At 32.7% G+C, this 27,837-nt stretch overlaps 1 protein-coding gene across 5 annotated transcripts in view; it reads right to left on the bottom strand.

Annotated features, from left to right (window-relative positions):
* The window catches only part of slmapa (sarcolemma associated protein a), a 64,064-nt gene extending 39,820 nt beyond the window's left edge, over positions 1–24,244 (bottom strand). For 4 of the 5 annotated variants that reach the window (XM_051122358.1, XM_051122357.1, XM_051122359.1 and 1 more), the window contains exons 1-3: positions 22,878–24,244; positions 8,070–8,217; positions 6,658–6,730 (exon numbers count right to left, since the gene is read on the bottom strand). In XM_051122358.1, the coding sequence (XP_050978315.1) occupies positions 6,658–6,730; positions 8,070–8,217; positions 22,878–23,075 (419 nt within the window). In that variant the 5' untranslated portion in view covers positions 23,076–24,244. The remainder of the gene's footprint in view (positions 1–6,657; positions 6,731–8,069; positions 8,218–22,877) is intronic. The other variant, XM_051122360.1, reaches the window with a different exon arrangement.
* Positions 24,245–27,837: the final 3,593 nt, after the last annotated feature.

Raw genomic sequence — 27,837 nt, 5'->3', positions numbered from 1 at the left:
AGCCTGTTTACTTTAGCCGCATTTAGCTGCTAAACTTGCTAACTAGCACATTATTAGGAAAGACGATCGCAAAGATTCATAAAAAAACCCTTATACTCACTGGATCATCAACGATTTGCGCGAACATAGACAGATATATGTAGACCGGGGAGGCGCATTCCCTTCACGAACAAACGTAATCTACTGCATCTTCAGCGGCTCAGATGTCGGGAGTAAATGACGACCACTATGTTCATTATTACATCCAGCAACACAACACCTCAATCACTCAATCGGAGATATTCTTGTATAACTTACATCCCTGCTCTGGCATCGAAACAATGGAGGTCGGACTGTTACAGCTGATCTGAGGTAGGATGCTCATGTCAATAAACTATCGTGGGAGCGGCCTCTGTGGGTGTAAAGCCACAACGACAGGCATCCAAGAATGGCTCGATTTCAAAATAGGGGTTATTATTTTTACAGATTAATTAAAAAACACTGCATGGATTTTTATCATTATAGGGTAGATTTGTACATAAACTGCCAACACACAATGTTCAAACAGCATGTAAAAGTGAACTTAGCATCCGATGATCCCTTTAAAGTTATTTTTATGTTCTTTGTGCACAAAAAGTATTCTAGTAGCTTTACAGAATTACAGTTGAACCACTGATGTCACTGACTATTTTAACAATGTTCTTACTACTTTTCTGGCACTTGAACATGGTTCAAGTCTATGCTGGGTCAGAAAGCTCTTGGATTTCATCAAAAATATCTTAATTTTAGGTCCAAAGATGAACGAAGGTCTTACAGGTTCGGAACGACATGAGGGTGAGTGATTAATGACAGAATTTTCATTTTTGGTTGAACTATGCCTTCAAACTTAGAAAAATTAACTCTGGTACTCCTGCAAACTAACCACCTCACAGCATATAAACAATATCAAAATCTAGAATGTGATGGTGCAAAAAAATCTAAATATTGAGAAAATCGCCTTTAAAGGTGTCCAAATGCATTAGCAATGCATGTTACTAATCAAAAATTAAGTTTTGATATATTTATGGTAGGAAATTTACAAATATTGTCATGGAACATGGTCTTTACTTAATATCCTAATGATTTTTGGCATAAAAAAAAAAATTGATAATTTTGACCCCCAGTGTATTTTTTGGCTACTGCTACAAATATACCCGTGCTACTTAAGACTGGTTTTGTGGTCCAGGTTCACATGTGTGTGGTGTGTGTATACTTAAAAATATCTAGGCATAATTCTATTTCTATTTCTTTAATTTGAAGTTCTAAACATTCAAGATAGCAGCATCTCCCACTAGAGCACTGAAAAGCTCCAGGCTCAGTGTCTTGTGAGTGTGTGTTTATGTAAGCCAGAGATGAGTCACAGTAACTTTCCTGTTCCAAGCCTGCAGCCATACACACACACACACACACACACCATTGTTTGAGGTGGTTGTTTCAATATGGCAGTCATGGGCTCACTGACAATTCATGAAGACACGCAGATATCAACAGAGACACGGCAAACACTCTGAATTGGACTGAGAAGCATTCAGTTGTTTAAAACGGCTGATTCAACAAAATAATGTGACATTTTTCAATTGTTGGCACTGGTGAAGCCGACATAAAATTATCAAGCATAGTTTATTCCTTACATGCTCTTTAAAAAAAAATACTAATGAGAGACTCATTTAGATTTGTAGCGCTTGTTTTCATGATGAAAACAAAATGTTATAACTAATAACCCACGCTACCATATTAGTCTCATATTAAAACACATGGCCTCAGTTGGACGGCACTTTTGTGAATGTCAGCTACAGCCAATCTAAACATATCCAATGTCTATGGGGAGCATTTCGGATTGATAAGAATGACTGAAATTGCAGTTGGTTAGAAAAAAAAGCACTAAGATTCACCTTCGGCTCAATAACGCAGCTTTCACATGAAGATCACAAGTCAAAAAGGACTGTACAGAATAACAGATGCAGAAATTAAACAACCCACAAGGGAACCAATGAAGTGTGATTGGCACATTGGAAATCCATTACATTTCCTATGAGTAAAGTGGAAACAATGTCCCAGTTCTGGTTGTGGTGTTCTGCTGCAATCTGCGATCAATTATGGTGGGAAAGAAATCGGGTTCACCCAATGGAGGAAACTGGACATCCCCATCCAGTGCTTGACTTTCTCGCCCTCCAGATGGAAAATAAAAACAATCATCAGCGGGCCAGCCCTCGATGACAATCACATCTCTCTCATCGATAAATCTATCCGTACGCTACTCACAGAGCAACAATGCAGATCTATCTGAAAGAAGCTAAACGGACAGCATCAAATGGAAAGAGTGAAGGCATTTTGCTGAGAAACTCAAAAAGGAGGAGAGATATCTTAAGCAGATGTCTTTTGTCGACTAACTGGAAAGAATTTCAGCAGGCTAGTGGGACGTAACGCTTCCAGAGAAACGATTCCTCAGGCTGACTTTTTGACCTCAAACGGCAAGTAAAAGCCCTGACCGCAAAAGCGCACGGCAATCCCTCGAATGCATCTTCTAATAAATAGAAGAGCGCACAGACACATGCCGCTAACCCCAAACACGCATTTCCAATGCCCTGGCTGGGCTCCAGAGGCGAGAGCTCAACAACTAGACGCGTGTGGCTTCTATAAATACATCCACAAGCTGGATGTGAACATGCGACAGGGTTGAGAGCTCGGCCAAGGAGCTCCACTGCCGTCACGGGACATAACTGATGTTTGCTGAACAGGCCAAGAGGACGAGGAAATTAGGAGCAGAGCGAACAGAGATGGGACAGCAGACTTGTGCAAGTACAAATAATTTATATAAAACAAGTAAATAATTTCTGAAGCACTAGCATCATCATCTTGTGACAAAAATGAGTTCATCTGAATAAATGAGGTGGGGTAGAAGTAATAAATGAAATATTTACATATTAATAATTTAAATTAAATTACAAAACTAATTTGTAAAATTTAAACCAATAAATGTATTATATGTAAATTAAACATAAATGATTCTGTAATATTTATGTGTGAATACACATTTAAACTTGTATAAATATTTTTTGTATATATTAAAGCATATTATATATGTATACGGTAAAATATATTAGTACACTAATAATATGTATTAATGTTCATACATTCATTCATTTTTACAAAAAAAACTAAGTGTACTTCCTGATTTAAGGTGAACAAATGTAAATTTACAATATTTATACAATTAATACAATTTATATGTATTATATTATATATTTTTTATTAACATACTCTAATAATGAAAAACTGATATTTTTACAAATATTTATAAATAAATATACAAATATAAAATATAAATAATAGATAAATTAATACATTGTATACAGACATTAATTTCTGCAATTTATATGTATTATACATATATAATTTATTAATATACTCTAATAAAATATTTTAGAAATATTTATAAATATAAATATGAAGTTTATTTGCAAAAACCCAATTTCTTTTAAAAATAATCTTCAAAAATCTTTTTTTGTTGTGTTTTATTGTATGAATAAATTATACATATAGACATTAATTGATACAATTTATATGTATTTAATATAGATTATATAATTTTATTAACAAACTCAAGATATTTTTCAGAAATATTTATAAATATAATATATATATATATATATATATATAAATAGAAAATATAAATAAAGAAATTATATATACCAAATTATTTTAAATTACATAATTATATATGCCAGTCACACACACACACACCATTTAAAAAACTTTCTTTTGTTTTGTTCGGTTTTTTTGAGCATTCATTTTTTTGTAAATAAATAAAATAAATAAAAATCCTTAGAAACTCACTAGCTAACCTGACTAACGGACTAGTCAATTATTAAACAACCAGTCAACAATCCCTGAGCCGCCCCTAACAGAGAGGGGGTTAGAGTAAAGAAATAAGGTTCAGTCATTAATGCGTCAAGCCACACGGTGGATTTAGAGAGAAACTCTGCCAGCAGCCGAGACTCAAGGTGTGTGGTCCCACATCCCTGCCAGTGTTTATGAAGCTCTCTGCCATTTCCTCGTGCTGACATTAGAGTCAGCTTCATTCACCGAGTTCTTCCACGATAAATGGGGAGAGCCGTAAAAATCTCTCGAAGCCCAAAAAACGGCACAGACGCCCACAGTACACACCTTGTTTTCACGTGAGCTGCTTTAACAGATCCTGCCAGCACCAGAGGCCGCGGGGAAGCGCTCGGAGCGAGAGCCATCTGCTTCACGGATGCCTTCCGTTAAACGATTTTTATAGCTCTGTGATACATGCACAGTCAAACACGGCATTCATATGGTGGTAGGAAATCCCTTCCGTCAACAAGTCCATCAATATCCCTCTTCATGAATATAATAAACACCAGCCATGGCGAGTGTCAGATTACTAACTACATGAGCGCTTGGCTCTGAACCGAGGATGGCAGCTCAATAACGGTACGCTATGCAGCCTTTTAAGTGAATGAAGAGAATGCAGGTGAACTGTCAAATTGGTGCACTAGGCTGGAATATACCTAGATTTGAATGTAATAAAAGCTGTCTGGATTTGGTGACACTCAGATTAATGTTGTAGAAAAGGAGCAGATGGAGGCGGATGAGACCCGCGGGACCCCTACAGTGCCTGTGCTCATCTCTCGTCTCAGACAGTCTGCTGTTCGTGGAGCATCACGAAAATCCAATCAAAAATCAATAACTGGCCAGGGCGCAGTGAATCACGCACAAAATGTAATTGAGGCCTCTGGGCCACGAAAAAATAAAAAACACTTTTTTGGTAAGCCATCATTTCAATTTGATGAATAATGTGCGAATTATTGCCGACATAGTTGAAAAGAATGTGGCATAAATCAGTGTTATTTTAATATCATTGATATCCTGTTACACTTTTTGTTAATATTTTAAATTTAATCTGTTTTAGATTTTTTTATTTTTATTTTTCACAATAAGGTGTCATTAGTTAACATTAGTTGTATTAACCATTATGAACGAACAATAAACAATACATTTATTGCACTATTCATCTTTGTTGATGTTAGTTAATAAAAATGCAGTCGTTCATTGTTCATGTTAGTTCACAGTGCATTAATATTAACACAAGTTGTGATTTTAATAATACATTAGTAAATGCTGAAATTAACATTAAGATTAATAAATGCTTTAGAAATATTGGTCAATCTTAGTTCATGTTAACGAATGTTGTTATGTAATGTTAACTAATGAACCTTATTGTGAAGTATTACCAATTTTTTTTTTATATAGACTGTTTATTAAAATTAGATATTTTTATATTTTCTGTTTTCACTTCAATTTTATTTTTTAATTTAAATATTTTAAAATACCTTAGAAATTCTCCTTAGAATTTTAGTTTTAGTAATTTTAACATTTTAAGGTAAACTAAATTGAAATCATTGAAATATATATATATATATATATATATATATATATATATATATATATATATATATATATATATATATATATATATATATATATATATATATTATTTTATTACTGAACCTTATTTTAAAGTGTTACCAATTTGTTTTATATAGATTTTTTATTTACTGTTCCCCCCCCCCTTTTTTTTTTTTTTTTAGCAATTTTGTATATCATTTTTAAATTAAAATTTTAAAATGTCTTAATTTTCTTTATAATTTTAGTTTTAGTAATTTTACCATTTTAAGGTAAATTAAATTAAAATCTTTAAAAAAATATTATTTAATTTGTATTATTATTGTAAAGTGTAAAGGGTTTTACTAGAATTGCATATTTTTATATTTTCTGTTTTTACTTTTTTAGCAATTTTATTATTTTCAAATGTAAATATTTTTTTAAAATGTCTTAAATATCTTCATAATTTTAATTTTAGTAATTTTAGCATTTTAACGTAAACCGAATTAAAATCTTTAAAATCTTTATTTTTTATTTTATTTTAAGCTATACAAACCCTAGGTTAAATGCAATGAGTATCATACAACAACAACAACAGAAAATGTTTTCTTTTTTTAGTTTATAAAACCTAGTAAAACAACATTACATAGACGCATATGTGCATTTACACACATTTTTGTTCATCAACTGACTGTTTTGTGCAAACAATTTTTCTAAAATTATCTTCTGTGATTTCATCGGAAATATTCTGCAAAATCAAAAGACTTTGCCTAAACAGAAACAGCACAGAGCATCATTGTGACGTGGTGAGATAATACGTGTAAACACGCAGCGTGCATTTGCTAAATAGCCGAGAAAATTATTACAAATAAAGGAAATGATACAACCACGGAACCAAAACCAGCATAAAAGCCAAGATCTGATCCTCCACTAATTCCCGTCATACAACATTTGGCCACTAACAGTTAAACTAACAGCCCACATGTCATTTCCTCTGAACAAGCACAGGCAAATGTTGTTTTGGTCAAGTGAATCAGTGGAATCAGCAGCTGTAAGCCTCAGCTCTCAGAGATTTTATCACATTATGTGCATGTTTGTATAAGTGATAAAGCTTGTAAGCATGATTGACTATAAAGAACAAAACACCCGGCTGAGAGAACAACCGACAGAAGCTTTTAGAAAGATTAAACCTCCAAAAAAATAATTAATTAATCTTTAAACAGGACTTACTCTGATCGCCGCCGAGCTTCCATGCCATCTGGTAAGAAGAGCTTGATGGTCGACACTATACAGCCATGAGTGACTGAAAGAAAAGGGAAACGTAAATTAGGGATGTATGACAACGGTGATTACACAAAACAAAAACTACTATATAATGCACTCACATTTACTAACATGAGACCGTCTAAAAAGCCATAATCATCATGGTTATCCAAGAGATGCAGCCAATTTGTGCCGCAACAACGTAAAGACTTCACCACACAACACCCAAACGTGACAGGAACTAAGTTTCCAAAGAAAACTGGAGTCCAATTTCAACACCTCACAAATTCAAACAGGTTTTCATGTTCATATGTACTTTCGTTTAGTTATGTTTGCCTTCATTAGTCTAAAGGGTAAGTTACTTTGCATTTGTATCTGATTGTGAAAGCGTCTCATTGCGTGTATTTGAGTTACGACACATCCACAGCAGCAACCGGTCAGTGCTCTTGGGTTTCAAAAGCCCGTCTCTGCATTACAGCATCTGACAAAAGTGCAGTATGTAACGGCTGCATGTGTGAAAGCGATTCTAGATACAGAGAAGTCTTTCTAGACAAAAACCTTCAACGTGCAATTGTGTCCTAAAACACATTTTAATTCAATTTCATTTTTTTATTTATAAAATAATTACAAAATGCTTATTTATAAAAATATTTAATATTCTATATATTTTAAATATTTAATATTTATAAAAATATTTTATATTTGACACATTTTATATATGTAATATTTATAAAAACATTTAATATTTTACACATTTCATGTATTTAATATTTATTACATACATTTCAAATATACATCATTTATAAATTTTAAAAACAATATGAATATTTATATCTAATATTGAATATATTTTATTTTAAACATGCATTACACATTTAAAATATGGTATATTTATATTTTTATATTTAATATATTATATATAATATTAATATTACAGATAATTATATAGATAGACGTTTTTTTAAATCTGTATAACTTTTATTTTTTTTATTTATAAAAGATAACATTGTACAGTATAGTACAGTATATAATATTAAATACTGTATATTTAATATCGTTAAAATATAATATATACCATTCATATTGTGTATATTTTATTTAGAAAATTATATACATATTTATATTTAATATTGAATATATTTTATATTTATTTATAAAACATTTAAAATACAGTATATTCATACTATACATATTTTAAAATACAAAAAACTGTACTTAATATATTATATATACAATATATTATACATATTATATCATTATATATAATAAAATAAAATATACATTTACATTATGTAATAGTTTTTACATAATGCAGCATTTACACATCCACACCTGCATTACAGACAAACACATTCTCATTATCGACAGGCTTTCCTCACCTTTCCGTGTGTTCTCGGTCACATCCACCCCAAACTGAATGATGTCACCGGAGAGCACCTCACAGGGAGGGCTCTCCTCCGACCCACGGCTCAGACGCTGGCTGTTGATGAAGGTGCCATTGCTGCTTTTCGTGTCCTGGAGATAGAACTGCGAAGAGAGGAGAGACGGAAAGATTACCGATGCGTCAAATACAGCACTACACTGAAGAACGCAGAACAAACGTTCTAGCTGAAAGACAGCGATTGTTAAAAGGAGGAAGTCCTTAAGATAAACTTGCATTGACCAACAATCAGACAACATTTAATGCAGTGCACAAAGTTTATAGAGGTCGACAGGTTCATTGTTACAATACAGGTTATAACACATTCTTAAGACAGTCGAGAAACATTAAACCTACAATTTGACTACACTGTCAGATTATACACTTATCACCTCAGTTTTGTTATTGTTTACTGCAACTATTAAAATAGTTTCAAATAGGCAGTAGTGAAACATAAAACCTATAATTTAACTAGACTGGTAAAACGACATCACTTCAGTTTTGCTATTGTTTAATTACCTTAAAAAATGCATTAAAATCATTTTATGTAAATTAAATTAAAGCTGAAATATAAACAAATATTACACAAAACACTTAAATGTTGCCTTTAACTGAAATAATTTCAAGTATTAAAATGACTGAAAATAAAACTGAAATTAATACTGTACAGAAATACTTAAAGCACAAAACTAAAATGAATGCTGGAAATATAAAAATAAAAGCTAATTCAAAATATAAGTACTATAAAATAAAAAGTGTTGCCTTTAACTGAAATAAATTAAATAAAAAAAAAAAAAAAAAAAAAAAAAAAAAACATTAATCATAAATATTAAAACAAATAAAAGAGACAAAAGCACAGAATAAAATGAACAAATTCTAATTAAAATAAAGACTGAAAATATAAATATAAAAGCTAATTCAAAATATAAAAAATATATCAAATTAGAGCTGTTGCCTTTAACTGAAGTAAGTTTAATTAATAATATTGCTAAAACAAAAAAATAAATAAAATAACAGTATGAATAAATATTCAAACAAATAACAGAGACAAAAGCACAGAATAAACTGACTAAAATTTAAATTAAAATAAAGACTGAAAACATAAAAAATTAATTAAAAATATACAAAATTAGAACTGTTGCCTTTAACTGAAATAAGTTTAATTATTAAAATTGCTAAAACTAAATTACTAAATAACAGTATGCATAAATATTTAAACAAATAAAAGCGACAAAAGCACAAAATAAAATTACTAAAATTGAAATAAAAATGAAGACTGAAAATGTAAACAAAAAACAATTCAAAACATTAAAAATATATAAAATTAAAATAACTGTTGTCTTGACTGAAATAAGTTTAATGCTAAAATTACTAAAACTTAAATCAATGCTATAAAAAAGTATTTCAAAAAACGAAAATGAAAAACCACAACAAAAAATATTTATATTATAATACTATAATAGTAAATAAATAATGCTAAAATAATACCACCACCCATCTAAGAAATGCAATGGCATACTTTTGTAATCAAAGTAACTAAATAAACGTTAGCTGACCCAAAAGCAATCAAAAGCAACCTTTGTGCATGCAGTCTACAGATACAAATTTGCTTTGGCTGGCAAAAATAACCAATACTGTCCTTGAGTGTTGACCATGCAAGCTCTCAACTCATTTACTCCACGTTCAACATCTTTCATTTGAGCTATACATATAATAAAAAACAGCCATCAAGGGCGTCGAAGAACTGGCTTTGGAGCCGTCATGAATTGTAATTGTTTCGTGTACTCCGTTGAACTCCCTTCATTCACAATGAATGCTGTTGCATTTCCTTGGTCTGCTGGATGAATAGACTCACTGTCAAACACGACTACAGTATGAGTGACATTCATTATTTCCGCCCAACGCCTGCATCCCACATCACTCATCACATGTGGGCATCGCTGCTAACAGGTTCATCAGGCTAAGCCACAGGATGAATGCTGTCTCCTTCAATGCAATGACATCAAGGTTATGCCTTGATAAGACCCACAAACCCGACTTTGAGGAATACAGCTCATGCTGACAATGTTTAACAAGCGTTTTACTTCACATTATGCTACTGATGGGCCGTACGACTGAGCCGGAGTCGAGCGCTATCACATCCTCCATCATAGCAGGATTGAAATGTGATATCTGTGTTTGTCTTACGTGTATTTTGGCAAGGAGACTGCATGACATGGGTGATGCATCTGTTCATAAGCAAGCAGCTCACAGATTAGCTCATGTGCATAAAAAATAGCCAGAAATGTAATGCACGCAGAAGCAGAACTGCTTTTGGTTCACATAAGCTCAGCTGGATGCTACATACGGCCCTTCAACTTTACTTACTGACTTTAAAAACACAGAACTAGTAGGTGTACAATCAAATGAGAAAAATGGAGAAACACAAATGACACAGCATGTTCAATCCTATTTCCTCTTGCTAACGGTTGCGCTGACTATTCTGAGGTTATTGTGGTGGCAGGTCTCTACTCTTACATTTTACATTCATTCAATTTTCTAAAAACCATAATGTTAATGTCACTTATGCATAAGCAAGCACTACATGACAGCCACATAGAAGCACCACAAATATTAACAATTTCACTTACATATTAAACAATATCTACTTAGTGTTGAGAATTATTTAATGAACATAAATACACGTAATATTAAAAATATATATATTTTAATTAGTTATACACCGAATGCAAAGATTCTCAAAAACATTTTTGCCAGCAAAACCCCTATTTATGCTGAAATATTTTCATCAAATACACCCTTTTTTGAGGTAAATAATATTTAATTAATTAAGCTTCTCTTAATGGTCACATTGCATGTAGGTAAACAAAATGTATAATATTTGATCGTAATTGTTTTATTATTATTTTTTTTATATATAGAAATAATATTTTAAAAATTCATTTTAAAAATGTAATTTATTAATTTACATATTAGGGCTGCATGATGTGGTCAAAAATATTTATTTTGTCATACATTACGAACTGCAATATGATAAATATTCAGGCAAAAAAAAAAAATCAGAAACAAAACAGAGACCACAATAATAATAATAATAATAATAATATGAACATATAAATACAGATATTATAAAATATATTTAATTTAGTTATACACTATTGCAGGGATTCCCAAACATTTTTGCCAGCAAAACCCCTTATTTATGACAGAAAATATTTTATCAAACACATCCTGAGATTACAAGGTAACTAATATTTCAATAATTAATAAGGCTTCTCTTAGGTTGGTTAATGGTCACATGGCATGCAAGTAAAAAAAAATTATAATATTTTTTATTATTATTAAAATGTTGTAAAAATGTATTTTAAAATGTAATTTGTTTATTTAAAAATTAGGGCTGCATGATGTGGTCAAAAATATTTTAATATTTTTAATTATATATATTAAGATTTGAACTGCAAAAAATAATAATAATAATAACAATAACAATAATAATAATAATAAAGCATTATTATTAATAATATTTTATTTATATAGATAAACAAATGTTTTATTATTATTTTTTTTTTTTTTTTTTTTAAACTATTTTTACAAAAAAATCTTTTGTAATAATTCAATTGTACTTTTTAAAAAAATAGAATATTTTATAATTTTATTTTATGCCAGTTTAAAACAATACTGTCAGACGAACTTCAATCTACTTTACAACTGCTCTCACAATTTTTCACCCAGCCTTACGTGGTAGTGTAAAATACTTGATGTGTCATTCCTAAAATGCAATTATAAAGTCAAGTGGTAGCAGTTTAGGGAGGAACTTCTGCTCACTTTCATTAACAGCTGGCGTGTTAAATATTGATTAAATATGCTGGGACGCGTCACTAATGCACCTGCGTGTGTCACAGTGACTGTCAAGTGGCTACTACACAGGGGGTGAGTAAAACAGAGAGAGAGAGAGAGGGCTGATTTTTCTGTCAGGGATTCGCCCCCACATCCCATCGTCAAAGAGCACATTAGCATTCCTAAAGAGACCCGAAGCTGCCATCAGCCTTCTGCCTCTAACACAAATCAGACTTGAACTTATTCAGCACTTATTCATCTCAAACAGGTGCCAGTATCTGTGAGATCAGTGTGAAGGTCATCATTCATCCTGTAAGAAATCTCTTTACATTCTACCCAACTGAGTCCATGTGCAGACTGGAACTATTTTGAGTGCAGGTTTTATATAAGCTGTACTGAAAGGCAGTTTTACACTGCGCAAACAAGTGCAGAGAAGATTTGTGCAATTAACACTTCCAACACTGATAATTAAAAGGAATCATGGGAAGGAAGGAGGTGGAACTTTGACTTCAGTTCTGCTGGGAGAATCGTTTAACCAAGACATTTCTACACTAGTTGGACGGTTATGCCTGTTTAGAGAGTTGTCAGACACAAAACAGCTAATATAATAATGAATGCTTAACAAGCAATGAATGCTTAACAATGCAATATTAACAAACTAAATTAAAATGTCTTAATATTTGCCAAAAGTATCCTTCAACTCTCTCAAAATAAAAAAGATTTTACTATTACAAACAGGTCGATATTCAACGTCTACAAATCTTCTGACGCTACAATCATATTTTTTTATATTATCCAAATCCTTTCCAGCATATTCCACACAAACATAGTGTTTCATATTCTCTAAACAGCAAAACAAATATAAACAAACTATAAAAATAAAAATAAAAATAAAAACAGTCTGGTTGTTAACTTTTGTGTTATTTTTGGTAACTAAAACTAAAATCATTTAAAAAATTCTATACTTCAAATAAAATAAACATTACTGAAATAAAATAAGAGAAAATTGTTTTATTTAATTTTAATTTAGTTTAGATTCAAATGCCAAAAAACAAACTAAAACTACATAAAAGCTAATAAAAACTCAAATAAAACAAAAACAAATTGCTAAAACTAAAATTAAAGAGAAAAAAATAAAAAAGGAAATATTAAAAAAAAAGGAAATCAAATCTAAAAAATAAATAAATAAAAAAATAAATTAAAAAATTAAAAAAAATTAAATAACACTGGTGACAGCTCACTTTCATTACAAAAAGATTCAGTAAAATCCATCACCTCTCTTTTCCAGTCAAAATAGTACAAAAGCTCACATCACACTGTCTGTGTTAGTCTCCCCTAACCATATCAGCCAAAAGCCGCAAGATTTATTCCATGAGAACGGCTCTGAAAGCCAATGCCGAGATCTTGAAGGAATGCAGAGTTTAAGCTTCAAAAGCAAGTCTAAACCTAAATCACTCCTACCTGAAAAAAGCTCCATCCGGGGATGGAAAACAAACGGCCCGGCTAAGGAAAACAACATCGATCGGTGCAGGCTGCGTAAAGCAGGTCGGCTATAGTGAAGACACTAACCCGGTAAGCTTGGTTACTAATCAGCAGATCAGGCAATAAAACACCCTTAACCTCAATCCTCAAGAAGCAGGCAAATCAATAAGAACCTGAAAAGTTTAAATAGTCTCACTGATGCTGAAAATGTGATGCATGTAAACACAGTAAATAAGCGTAAAAATTGCAAGCACAATTTTTGCCAAACCTGAGTGAATTGCTGCAGCAAAAACACTCTTAATATAAAACACATAAAGCACAAGTTTTCTGTGAGCGATCGATCACACCCAGTGGAGATCTGCTACGGTAAAATTCGCTACCGGCTACAGAATGACTCAAGCCTAAGTGGAGTTTAAGATTTCAAAAGATTGTGAGTGCTTTCCCTGGAAAACCTGAAGTCATCCTACAGAAGAAACCCCATTCGCCTGCCCTGTGCAGACACCATCTATTGTAGTTTCATGAACAGAAGGTTCACAGCCAGTCTTTCAACACTAGCCAAAACAGTACAATACATCAGTACAGTGTAACACAGTTTTTCAGTCTTTGAAAAAGTGAAGTGATATAGTGACAATTTAAAATAACCCGGATAGTAGTTCATTTTACTCTGGAATCATCAACTAAAATTGAACTAATTTGCAAAAAGGGACTCAAAACTGTCAAATTATGACAGCAAACTTCCACAAAATATTCAAACATCTACTAAGTTAAGCATTAAATTACAATGAATAAAAGACAGCAATGGTATATTCACAATTGCACAATGGAACAATATGACTGGCATGTGCATTATTCAGTTTAAATGTAAAATGACGTATTACGATACATTTAATACATAAAAGACAAATAAATTTAATGCCTTTCTATAATATATTGCAGTGCTTTTGGTTGACAATGTATTAAATTGTTCAATTATTGTATTTATTTATTTTTTTTTTTATCCTCAGTTTGTTGATAAAATAAAAAACAGGATTAACATTACTAGAGCTGGGTAAATGACTTGCTGTAGTCCAGTACTGACTACAGATTACATGATGAAAACTGTAGTTAGTAACAATCTAGGTTACTTTTAGGTAATGTATTCTGACTACATTTTTATATTCTTTTTAAATACAAATAAAAATATATTTTTTAAATATTAAAAAAATAAATAAAACTTACCATATTGATATAAGAAAAGGGAAAATAAAGAAATATATTTAATTTTTGATATCAACATCATAAAAGGCATCAAACATTACTTTAGTGAGTTGACAGAGAGTGAACAGTGAATAGTGAGATGATAAAAACCCAAATATTAATTATATTATAAAAATGTAAAATGAAATCAATTTAAACTTGAACACTAAAAATGTAAATATTTTATGTTTACCTGCATGTCAATGCAATCATTAACCGACATGAGAGAACAGTAAATTATTGAAATATTAACTTCAGCAATTTTTCAATGCATTTTACGTTACATGAACAAACATTAATAAACATGAAAACAATTACATGACATTACTTTCAGGTTTGAAATATTTTTGACCAGACTTCCAAAAATCAATAAATGATTAATAATTTACTGCCATTGTATGATGTAATCGTGTAATTCATAAAAAAGTAACTGTAATCTGATTATAAGCATTTTAAAATGCAATATTATCTAATTACAAGTACTTAAATTTTGGAATATGAATAGCTCTTTTTATCCAGATTACATGTAATCAGTTACAACCCAGCACTGAACACTACAAAGTTCTAAGAATAATACTTAAATAACTTTAACCGATTAATACATTACTGATCATTTTAATGCTTTTCTAATATACTGCAGTGCATACATGCTATTTATTATTATTTATTTTTTTTTTTATCTTCATTGTGATTATTAAAAAAAAAAAAAAAAAGAGAGAGTTAAAAGAGCTCACAGCCTCCTTTATATTAACAAAGTCAACATACACTCACACTGCAAAAACATTAATCAAAAAACACCCTATTCACCAGCCAGTAATCAATATCAACTTCACTTCTGAAGTCCTGGCCAATATTTGCGTTTCTTAAAGCCTGGGATCTCTCATTCTCAAATACTATGCAAATATAAGAACCAAAATGTTTATTCCATTAAAGTCTTCCATCACTACCTTTTCAAAACACCAGAGCGAAGGCACCGACCTGGAGAGACGCCCATGCATTGAACTACAAGTAGATAATTACAGGAAATAAAAGAAAGTGCACTTATCTGTCAGATGCACGCATTTCACTGTCTGAACAGGCTGGAATAATATTTACATTTAATCATTTAACAGACTCTTATCTAAAGTGAACATCACAAGTAATCTGTCAAAAGAATCAAAATCTATAGTACACAATGCCAAATTAAGAGCACAAACTAGATTCATAAAAAAAGCTACAGGACAGAAAGACCTACAAAATATTTGTTTATGGTTGTGAATTAGTTAAAGTAGTTTCTTAAGATGTTATGATCTTAGCAGGTCAGATGATTCCACCAGAGAAGAGCAAACAAGTGACGGTTTTGGAAATTGACTTTCTGCCTAATTGCAAAGGAATGACCAAGCAGCTACATCTACAAACATCAAGCATAATTCATGCTAGTTATGTGAGGTTAGCGATATAACAGTATAAAAAGCTTCCAATCATTCAATGGTTTCAGTGACAGGTCATGTTAATAACGTGCAGCGAGAAGAACCTCATGGCAGATATATATCTCCTGCAAATAGCACAAGTTTAAAAGGGGACTGACTTAAAAGCTACAAATAAGGACACCACTGAGAGTGTGTTTACAGTTACCTAGAAACCAAATGAAGAATGTAGTGATTTAGTAATCGCCAGCAAAGTGCTTGGAAGAAAACATGAGGATTTGTAAAATAAACGTAGTGTAGTATTTTAAAACTGGGCTTGATTCGTGTTTAAAATGTAAAACACAGTATGAGTCTCCTATCTGCATTCCAGTGAATTAACAGGGTGGATAAATGGACTCAGTTTTACAATTACAGCACTGTACAAGTATGTCAGAGCTTTGTGTGGTGTCGAAAACTCACATTTAGGAGATTATGACAGCAAGGATTTACATAGATAACATATGATCCAATTAGGATGTCTCACAGTTAATATTAATTGTGTTGACAAGATGTCATTAGATAACAGCGCTCGAACAAGAGTCCTTTTCCAGATATTTCTACGAGAGCGGTCTGAATTATTAGAAAGCACTGCCGAAACAGGACACTACTTCACTTATGCCTGTCAATAAAACAAATTAATATCTCTGACCAGTACTGAAGGTGCACTTTCAACACCAAGGCATGCATTTCTATAATATCAGTATTTTCTGACAGTGAGAAGAGAGACAGCGTCCTGTACAGCTGCTCGCAATCTAGGGTGTGGGTCGCCCCACGGGGCTCTTGGCGAGTTCGTATCAGGAAGGAGGGGGCTCCAGTAGCTAAAGTCAGCTGCTAAGCAGTTGTCCCTGTCTTGGTGCTGCCTATAATAACAACGGACTGAAAAAACGAGGCGCAAATGGCATCATACTATTTTAAGACTCGACAACAGAACTCACACTTTGACAGAAAATATGCAACGGCCTGCAGCTAAAAATGCTAAAGAAAGATGATCAGCAACACCATAGATAGATGAAGAGAAAAAATATTTAATGAAAGCTGTTAAGAAACTTTAGAACAATAAATATATTAGATGCACGAACAGAAACAGCACCAAAAAGCAGAATGCATTTATAATAGGCCTTATAAGAACAATAAACCAATAAAATTATTTTTTCTAGTTAATAGTGTAAATGAATAAGACAATTTTTCCAAGCACTGAATACTTGATTAGTGATATCAAACCCACATCAGATGGATGAACTCTTCTCTGCTGTTTCCATGGCATCAAATAAAGACAAGATTGAGACCACAAGGAGGGACAATCTTATAAATGAAAACAACCTAATCATGACGCATTAATGCGTTCAAATTCGCAATGTGACTGATATTTAATGGGTTGCCAGGTAGAACTCAGAAGTCATTCTAAAGGCTCTTTTTAATTTAGACTTTGAGCAGACTGTAATATTTACATTTGATACAGGTATTTACATACTGATTCTAACCATCACCTAAAACTAACAAACTAATAACCAGATAACAGACCATTCAAACTCATATGAATATCCATGTATGCAAGAAACAAAACCATCAAGACATTTTTATCTATTCATAATGTTTTCTTCAGTGAAAAAGTCTTCTTGTCTGAATCAGGATAGAAATCTGCACAAATCAAGCAACGTTTACAAGCCAAAACAGTCACAGGTTCTCACTTCACAACACTACCAATAGTGGTGAATGGGTGCCGTCAGAATAAGAGCCCAAACAGCTGATAAAAACATCACAATAATCCACGAGTAACCCTGCTTGTGGATTACTGTGATATTTTTATCAGCTGTTTGGACTCTCATTCTGACGGCACCCATTCACTGCAGAGGATTCACTGGTAAGCAAGTGATGTAATGCTACATTTCTTCAAATCTGATGAAGAAACAAACTCATTTACATCTTGGATGACCTTAGTGTGAGTGCATTTTTGCTTACCAAAAAACATCCAATAGGAACAAGCTAGAAACACTGTAAGACTAAAGGAAAGACACAAACAACTCAAATCTTATTTCTACTTACAGTGTATCCATGCACAGAACAACACTGCACATTAGGGCTTCCAAACACTCAGGCTGAATCATTTATTGATCAGCCTGAAATTGAATACAACAGAATACAAGGAGATCAAAGCAAACCTGTGCATTCACAAACTCAAATCCTGAAGGAACACATAATAAGCAGTAAATCACATTAATTAAAAACTGGTCTAACTAGAGCACAATGACAGCCCAGAGCCTGGCAGGACAGTGTATCTTGGAAACACACTGGCTTCATTCTCATGGGTGTCATTTTGCCAAATCCATTAGAAGAAATAGCAGTGTCAGACCTAAGAGCAGTCATCCAGACACTCTATTAGCGGCCGCGCAGCTTTGATTGATGTCTATAAATACAGTCGACATTCTCAGGCACACAGTTGCAATCACCACCTTTTCAGCAATGCCTGCATTTGTAGTACACAGCAGCACAAAGCCAGTGGACAGGTGGTGATATTGGCACCGTTTCACATTATTGGCTGGCCCAGTTTAGGTAGCTTCATCTTGGCACGACTTTCCGACAGAAACCGTGCCAATAGGAGCAAGTCTCTTCAGGTCATTACTGCAATGTCCTTTGTGGACTACCGGTCGCAGAGAGGAAATGGACAGTGTTAGATTTTCAATCTTTGCACTGTCAAGAAGAGTCTGATAAAACCTAAGCAATTTAGACTGAGCAGTTAAAGGAACAGTTCACCATTTGCTGTAGATTAAAACCAAGATGTAGGTGAGTGTGTTTCTTCATCAGATTCGGCGAAACATAGCATTATATCACTTGCTCACCAACTGATCCTCTGCAGTGAATGGGTGCCATCAGAAAGTGAGCTGATAAAAACATCACAATAATCCACAAGTAATCCACACCACTCCAGTCCATCACTTAACACCTTGTGAAGTGAAAAGCTGTGTGTTTGTATGAAATAAATACACAATTACAACATTTTTAACTTCAAAAATAATCTCACCTGAATTGTCAAGCACTGTTTACAAGCAAAAATTGGATTATGGACTTGTATTTGGGCCAAAAGCAACTGTTTTAAAGTTTTGAAAAATCTTGATGGACTTGTTACTTATGGATTTGTTACTCTCATTCTGATGGCACCCATTCACTGCAAATGATCCATTGGTGAGCAAATGATGCAATGCTACATTTCTTCAAATCTGTTGAAGAAACAAACTCCTCTACATCTTGAATAGCCCAAGGGTGTGTAAGTTTTCAGCAAATTTTACTTTTTTGGTGAACTGTCCCTTTAATGCAATGATAGAAAATAAAAGCTCTGCAATAGTGGTTAAAAATTACCTCAATGATCACCAAAAAACAGCAATTATTAGTTAATTATCAACAATATATTGAGATAGCCATTGCTGCTGACATGGTGTTAAGTCATAAATCAATATCCTTTCAGCATAACGTTACAATAATTTAACAATTGTGTTTAGCAATTATGTCATCACACTGCTGTAACCAAGAAACACAGATTACAACAGTTTATGTTTGGTGCGAGTACTAATACATCATTAAAAAAAAAAAAAAAAAAAAAAAAAATCAAGTCTAGATTATCAAAAACATGTCACAGACACATTTTCAGAAAAACAGACAACTATACTGTCATGTGTGATCCTAGGCCACAAAACCAGTCTTAGGTATCACGGGTATATTAGTAATAGCCAACAATACATTGTTTGGGTCAAAATGATCATTTTTTCTTTTATACAAAAATCATTAGGATATTAAGTAAAGATCATGTTCTGTGAAGATATTTTGTACATTTCCTAACATTAATATATCAAAACTTAATTTTTGATTAGTAATATGCATTGCTAAAAACTTCATTTGGACAACTTTAAAGCTGATTTTCTCAATATTTAGATTTTTTTTTTTGCAATTTACAGATTTTCAAATAGTTGTAAATCTGCCAATTATTGTCCTAACAAACCATACATCAACGTAAAGCTTATTTATTCAGCTTTCAAATGATGTATAAATCTCAATTTAAAAAAAACGACGCTTATGACTGGTTTTGTGGTCCAGGGTCACATATATATCATTAGCGTGATGTAAAATAACTCACATCTTGTTAAGAATTTCTTCACAAAGCCTCTAGGTTTAAGTAAGGTTTCAGATTACAACAGTACTTAAATTATCATCAGAGCCTGTTAAATATACATTCTTCGCTACTATCAGATGAAAGTTTTTCTTTCAGTAAAAGCACAAGCTGTTTCTGAAGGGTTAATCGCCTCACCTGGTATTGTAGCGAGTAGCACTCCCTTAATTCAAACACCACACCTTAATCTACATGACTGCAGTTAGCAACCATAGCTGCAATTATTTCACAACAGCTGAGAAATTATTCCCCAGAGTGATGGTGGCAAAACTTCACTGCATCGAATACTTCCTCTTTACAGGCAAAACACACCTACACACCGCCAGACGTAGAGAAAACCTCTTTACGCATGCGAACTGTACTAACAACAAATAAAGACATCCTCACATTACACATAGCCAGCCAAAACCATTCTTTTTAAACGACCAAAGAAAACCACTAAAAGCAACCATAAGCATGCCTAAGGGAAAAAAAAACAAGTTATGACCTAATACAATGTGCACTTGCACTGTCAAAATGTGTCATCTGAAAGTAGAACTGAGTGAATCACCAGCATTAACCCAAAACTTGCACTAAAAGCACGTTCCTGGATAATACAGGCCTAGTGGAATACGTTCTCCTGCTTTCAACAGGATTATTTTACACTTTCATTCACACACGACGCTCTGAAAGGAGAGCATGTACCTGGCAGCTAAAAACCTCGGACATCCAATTTCACAAGCCAGAGCAAAATTAAGAGCCGTCATTTGCAGTATAAACATATGGAGCACAGAAATGCCACAGCAATGTTTTAATCCTGTTTACCAGACACAGCAATGTCATGTTAGACAGTCTCAAACAGTTCATCTGCTGCTGTAAAAATGCTCCGTCACCTTTCACGAGAGATGTTATGGGTCAGCATGACTATGATAGAGACTCTACATGTGCTGGCAAACCACCAAGTCTTGTCTAATGTCACACATTATTCTATAGATCAGATATGCCTAATTCTTCGACCTTTGATTGGACACGCAATACCTTAATAGGGGAAAAACATGCCATTTATGCATATATTCATTTCTTCTTCTTTTTTCTTGTATTGAAATGTAGAAAATATAAATTCTTTTATTTAAAAAAATACATTATAATATAATACAATTGCATTACATGCAACATTTTCGGCCCTCGGCCCTCAATCGAGTTAGAAATTTGTCCCTTTGTAAGCAAAAATGTGGGTAACTCTGCTATTAGCTATTAGTAAAAAAAAACATGGTACATGGTTACTTTACTCATTTTAGCCTATATGCACACAAAGGCTCAAAATATCTATACACTCAAGCCACACTTAGGCCTAATGCATGAATTTCAATGCAGATAAAGTATCAAAACAATTGCCATTCATTTAAATGAAATACTTTATAGTACAAACATGTTTTATGTCAGTGGTTCTCAAATTAAATTAATAAATAATAAATTATTTATTAATTTAATTTGAGAGCCACTGACATAAGACATGTTTGTACTATAAAGTATTTCATAGTTTGTACTATAAAGTATTGCATACAATTAACTATCAAATTATTTATTTATTTATTAAAATAATTAAAACACTACAAAAATGTTTTTTAGAATTTTTAAACAATAATATAATAATATACACAAAATTAAATAATATAATAATCATTTAAATAAGAATTATTATATAAAAAATAAAAAAAAATTCTTTCTAAAAAAAATTAACTTAAAACAAAACATCTGTCCTTATATTGACCACAAAAATAGTTATTTGTTTTGAATGATAAAACAACAGACTAACAAAGCACTAATTTTTAATACCTGTGATTTATCAGTTATCGACTAATACACCTGTGAAAACATAATACATTCATTAAAATGAACCAAAAACACCAGCTGCTATCAGATACATTCACTTTAGAGAAATTAAGTAATCTATTTAATTTTACAAAAAGTGATTTCAAAATGGTGACCTTAATATCTTTGTTTCAAACTGCAAATATTTTATCCGCATGAACAAAATTCCTAGATATGGACTATGATTTTACCTTTCTTACTGATCGTTGTCCTTTGTTTATCTATTTGTCATTTCATGTAATAGTACTAATTTAAAAAGAAAGATAGAAAAAATGCAGGCTGATTTCAAACCAATGAGCAAAAATGGCTGAGAAAAGTGAGATTATTTTCCAAAATTAGTTTACAAATAAGTCCTATTTTTTTTAAATTAGTTAACTGCATTAGTTAAGCTGAACAGACAATGAAAAATAGCTGTAATACATTTAAATTGACCATATTATTAAAACCAACAGTGCTGTCTGTTAATATTTAATGAACCTGAGCTAACAGTGAACAGCTGTTTTTGTAATCAAGTTAACAAATTATTCTTGGTTGACATACGAAGAGCATCACATTGTAAAGTGTTACATACTGGGGCTTAGTGTCTAAATAGTTCTGGGTGGGGACCACTGAATGTATACAAGCCTACTGCAGACAGAAAATCCTAATAAATCAAAACAGCGAGGTGCATTTTTCATCCGCATGTCAAACAAGCAGTTGACTTACGAGCCAACCTGACCTGTTCTGCCTGCCGAGAAAGCTACAACTCCTGACTTACCTTCCCCGTCTTGTGGTCGAACCACACCAGAGCGTGATTCCTGGACAACACCTTGCAGTCGAAGGTGGCGTTGTTCTGGGCAGGGCGACACCGGGCCACGGAGCGCCCGATCTTGACCGGCTCATCCAGGTAGACATGGCGTTCCTGAAACGGGTGTGAATTCGGGCGACAGGTGAACACGGCCAGCGCTGAAGGCATTGAGGATGGCTTGGGAGTGCTACTCCAACCAGAGACGAAAGACAGGGTTTCTTGATCCAGACTGACCTGTTGCTCCAATTCTCCAATGGTTTTAATGAATTAACAGGAGAACAACGCACATAGTAATACGAAAAACTCTAAGAAAACTCTCCTGTTGACCGACTACATAACGTCAAAATGACTAGTTAGACACTATGTGGACGACTTCATGCCCCCTTGCGAGACCCCCATGATGCCAAACCAGCTGCCCAATTCCATACAAATCTGTGTTTTCGGATGACAGTCCTCAAATCGTCCTGTTACACCTCGTTCCCAACACAATTCATCCTCATCCCCCTTCACAACCATAGGCCTGACCAAAAAACAAGTCAGTAACGCTAATATACTAATAACCTGTTGGACCAGCTAATCTATCCTCCCCCAAAAAACAAGACTGTCTGTTTGACATGCGTTTCTACATTAACTAGCAATGGCTTTTATATTAACGAGCACAAAGTGTTAAATCCTAAACCTTAATGAAGATTGATAAGGTGAGTGGGTTTGGCTGAAGTAACGTTATGCAGGACAGATCATCAAGCCACCACTCCCCATAGTCATTCACTATGAAAACAAATGCTTAAAGACCTAAATAACCCGACGTGAGCAAGATTTCAACTGTCAAAATTCATGCAAGCATTACAAACCATCCGCACGGAGGGTGTTTTCTTGCGCACAAGAGCGTTAGCTGGCTAACTTCATATTAGCTCGTTAGCTTCGCTGAGGTAACGGTGGCCTTTTATTTTCTTCTTATCAAGCCGTCCGGACTGGAAGAGACTTTGTAAATATCTCCGAGCGGATTTATCCGGAGCGAAGCCGTTATTTTGTCGTCTGTGCAACTTTCGTGTGCGGAGAATTTGCGCAAATCCAGTATTAGCTCGCAAGCTCGATGCCTAGCTTAGCTCGCTGAGAGACGCGATAAATTCCCCAGAAAAGAAACTCGTCAACGAATAAAGTCCGTGACACGGTCCCGCGATAAGCCGTGGAGGTCTCCGCTCCCGGAGACGCTGAAAACGGAAGGAAAAATCGTTGTGTGCGAGAGGATAATTGGAAGTAAGTCGTCCTCCTGAAGAGATACACACACACACACACCGGCCACAAACCGCCGCGGGGCTCGCGCACCACCGAAAAGGGGGGCGGGGACTCTGCGGTGACGTGAAACGGGGGCGGGGCTGCTGAGTGGACGAATTGCGTTTCCAGAGAAAAGGGTGACGTTTTTCATATGGAATGAAAATAGATGGTGTGAAGGCCCAAACATGCAGATATTTTTTTTAAATAAGCAAGTCAATTAATAAATATACAAATAAATACATTAAAAAATTAATTAAATTCAGTTCTGCATTATTATTTGTTTAATAATAATTATTTGATTATTTTTTTCCGTTTATATACACTACCGTTCAAAAGTTTGGGGTCAGTAAGACTTGTAATAGTCTTTAAAGAAGTCTCTTAGGCTGCATTTATTTGATTAAAAATATAGAAAAAAAACAGTAATATTGCAAAATGTTTTTACAATATAAAAAAAATGTTTTTTATTTTAACATACTTTAAAATAGAATTTATTCCTGTGATGAAAAGCTGAATTTTTATCAGCTGTTACTCCAGTCTTAAGTGTCACATGATCCTTCAGAAATCATTCTAATATGCGGATTTATTATTAGAATGATCAATGTTGGATAATATCAACAGTTGTGCTGCCAAATATTTTTTGGAACCTGTGTTTTTTTTTTTCAGGATTCTTTCATGAATAACAAGTTTAAAAAGTACAGTGTTTATTCAAAATATAAATATTTTATAACAATGTAAATTATTTATTATTAACTTTTAATAAACTTTTAATTATTAACTTAATACATCCTTGGTGAATAAAAGTATTAATTTCTTAAAAAAAAAAAGAAACAATAAAAATGTACTGACCCCAAACTTTTGAACGGTAGTGTATATTTATTTAAGCCTTTAACTGTCATCCCCCATTTTTTAAAATAGGCTTGAAAGTGCACTATCCAAACTTAATCTGTTGTAATTCATGAACACTTTGGAATACAGATCTGACAGTCAGCAGATTATGCCAGATGTGGAATTTTTTCAAAAAAATAAGATATTAATAAGTTATAAAAGTTTAAATTTACTAAAAAGAAAACGCACTGTACCATTTTTATTATATTTTATATAAAATACATATTTTACATAACAGGTTTTACCCTAAATTTGATATCAAATTGAAGCCTTATGTCTAAATAAGTTATGTTCCAAATTTGAAGTTGATATGAAAAAAATTGAGGTTTCTGTAAAAGTTTGTTTGGGGCGTTAAACCACAAACAGCCACCGGGTGCCATGCAAACTATAGATATTTTTAAAATGCATTTTTCTGTCACAAACGTCTAAATTTCTCTGTCAATTTTACTTCTATCACAAAATAACCACCAAATATGAAATCCTGAGACTCAGACCTTTCTAATGACATGTATTTTGTCAAGATTATAAAAAGTTTGGATTCTAAAAGACCATAATGCATTTTGTAATTTGACACTTGACACCGCTGCTAAGGGGGAGGAGACCGCCAAAAGACATTACAATATCATTTTCATGGTAACACAATGTCCGATTTTAAAAGGATGGTTTTCATAGGATGATTCTTGGGCTTCTAAGCTTTCAAATGATATATAGTTTGATAATTACTAAAATATTTGATAGAGAAAAAAAGAGTGCCAAGTGACAGTTAAAGGGTTAAAAAAAAATGTAAATGTTAATAAATTAATTTGTTGTAGCTTTATTTATTGTAAATATTTATTTATTATCACATGTATTTATTTATTTATTTTGTATTTATTTAAACTTTTTTATTATTCTTACATTTGTAAACTACCGGTGAAAAGTTTTTGGACTGTAAGATTTTTTAAGTTTTTTAAAGAAGTCGCTTCTGCTCACCAAGCCTGCATTTATCTGATCCAAAATACAGTAAAAGCAGTAATATTGTGAAATATTTTTACTATTTAAAATAACTGCTTTCTGTTTGAATGTATTTTAAAATATAATTTATTCCTGTGATCAAAGCTAAATTTTCAGCATCATTATTCCAGTCTTCAGTGTCACACGATCTTTCAGAAATCATTATAATGTGCTCATTTGCTGTTTAAGAAACATTATCAATATTTAAAACAGTACACTTTTTCAGGATTCTTTGACAAATAGAAAGATCCAAAGAACAGCATTTATCTGAAATTAAAAACGTTTTGTAACATTCTAAACTATACCATTCAAAAGCTTACTGGCAAAAGTCAGTTGTTGTTTTTTTTTAATTATACATTTTTTTAAAAAAAGTGGTGATAAAGACATTTACAATGTTACAGATTTCTATTTCAAAAAATGCTGTTCTTCAGAACTTTCTATTAATCAAAGAAACCTGAAGAAATTCTGTTCAGCTGTTTTCAACATCATAACAATTTTAAAATAATAATTTGATCAGCAAATCAGAATATTAGAATGATTTCTAAAGGATCACGTGGTAGTGTATGTCCACATTAGATGATCTTATTATAAAGATCACAGCCTTTAGGCATATAAGGTCAATGCTAGAGACGATATTTATGAGGTGCATGCTGGAACACCTTTTAAAAACTTGAAAGAGTTCCCACTTTACCTTCACTGTCTGGTCCAATTTATTCATTAAAGAAATCCAAAAGATGCCAAACTGGGTTTACTTAATTTACATTGAGCAAACAGCTCAACTTAGCAAACACAGACAGCACAAAACAAATGCATATTGGCAAAAGCATTTGGAAGGTACTTTTAGGCTCTAAGTAAAAGTGCAGGTTATTTATGGCGTTCAGAATCATCCCTGGAAAGTATTTATGCTTCAGAAATGAGGAGAGGGTTTCCAAGCTAACTCCACCCCCAGTCCCTCTGTTTGGACTTGGAATCTGTGGACTAAATTACACTGAACATCTGTCATACCAAATGGAGCTTGCTGATTTGAGTCTAATGTCTTGCTCGGGCTAATCCAATTGCTTTGTCTTGGTGCTTATGTGACCCATAAGAACTAATTAAGTGATCACTGCTGGAACATCTATATGCAAACAATGCTGCGATTTAGTAATGCCTGAGATTTTATGTGATGTTAAAGGGCCAGGCCACCATATAAACTCCATCCTGCTCTGTTCATTTGATTGAGAATAGACATTAGAGCCTAAATAATGTTGCAGAGTAATGTTATTACTTTCAACAAGTGTGCACAGAAATATACACCTGCAAATTTCAAATACTTTTAAGTCAAAAACAAACCATATTTGACCTATAAACTATGCTATTGGATTAATTAAATTACATTAAACATAATTAAGCAAAGATGGAATTTAGAAAAAATATGACAAATGCTTTTCTCAGTTGTATGAACTGTCTATTTATACTATAATTAGAATCAGAATTCATGTTTATTGTCAAAAGTACTATTTGTATATGCTGAGTATTGTGTATTAAAAATGAAAAATCACCTCAAATAACTATAAATACAAAATTATTTGACAATGATGGCAATCTGTACAGTTATTCTGATTTTATTTTAAGATATCACTTTTCCATATCTAGGAAAGAATTTAATACAGTTTTAAAGGCCATCTCTTCTGAAATTTGCATGCTCTTTAGAAATATTAACAGTGGCTCATCGATTTCTGTTTGCCCTCCTAGTCCTGTTTCCACTGTGGTTGGTTCTATTTGTTTCTCTGTTCAA

This window comes from Labeo rohita, chromosome 11 (assembly GCF_022985175.1).
Source record: "Labeo rohita strain BAU-BD-2019 chromosome 11, IGBB_LRoh.1.0, whole genome shotgun sequence".
NCBI lineage: Eukaryota > Metazoa > Chordata > Actinopteri > Cypriniformes > Cyprinidae > Labeo > Labeo rohita.
The sequence above is the reverse complement of the archived record's forward strand: the minus strand, read 5'-3'. Positions and strand labels throughout refer to the sequence as shown.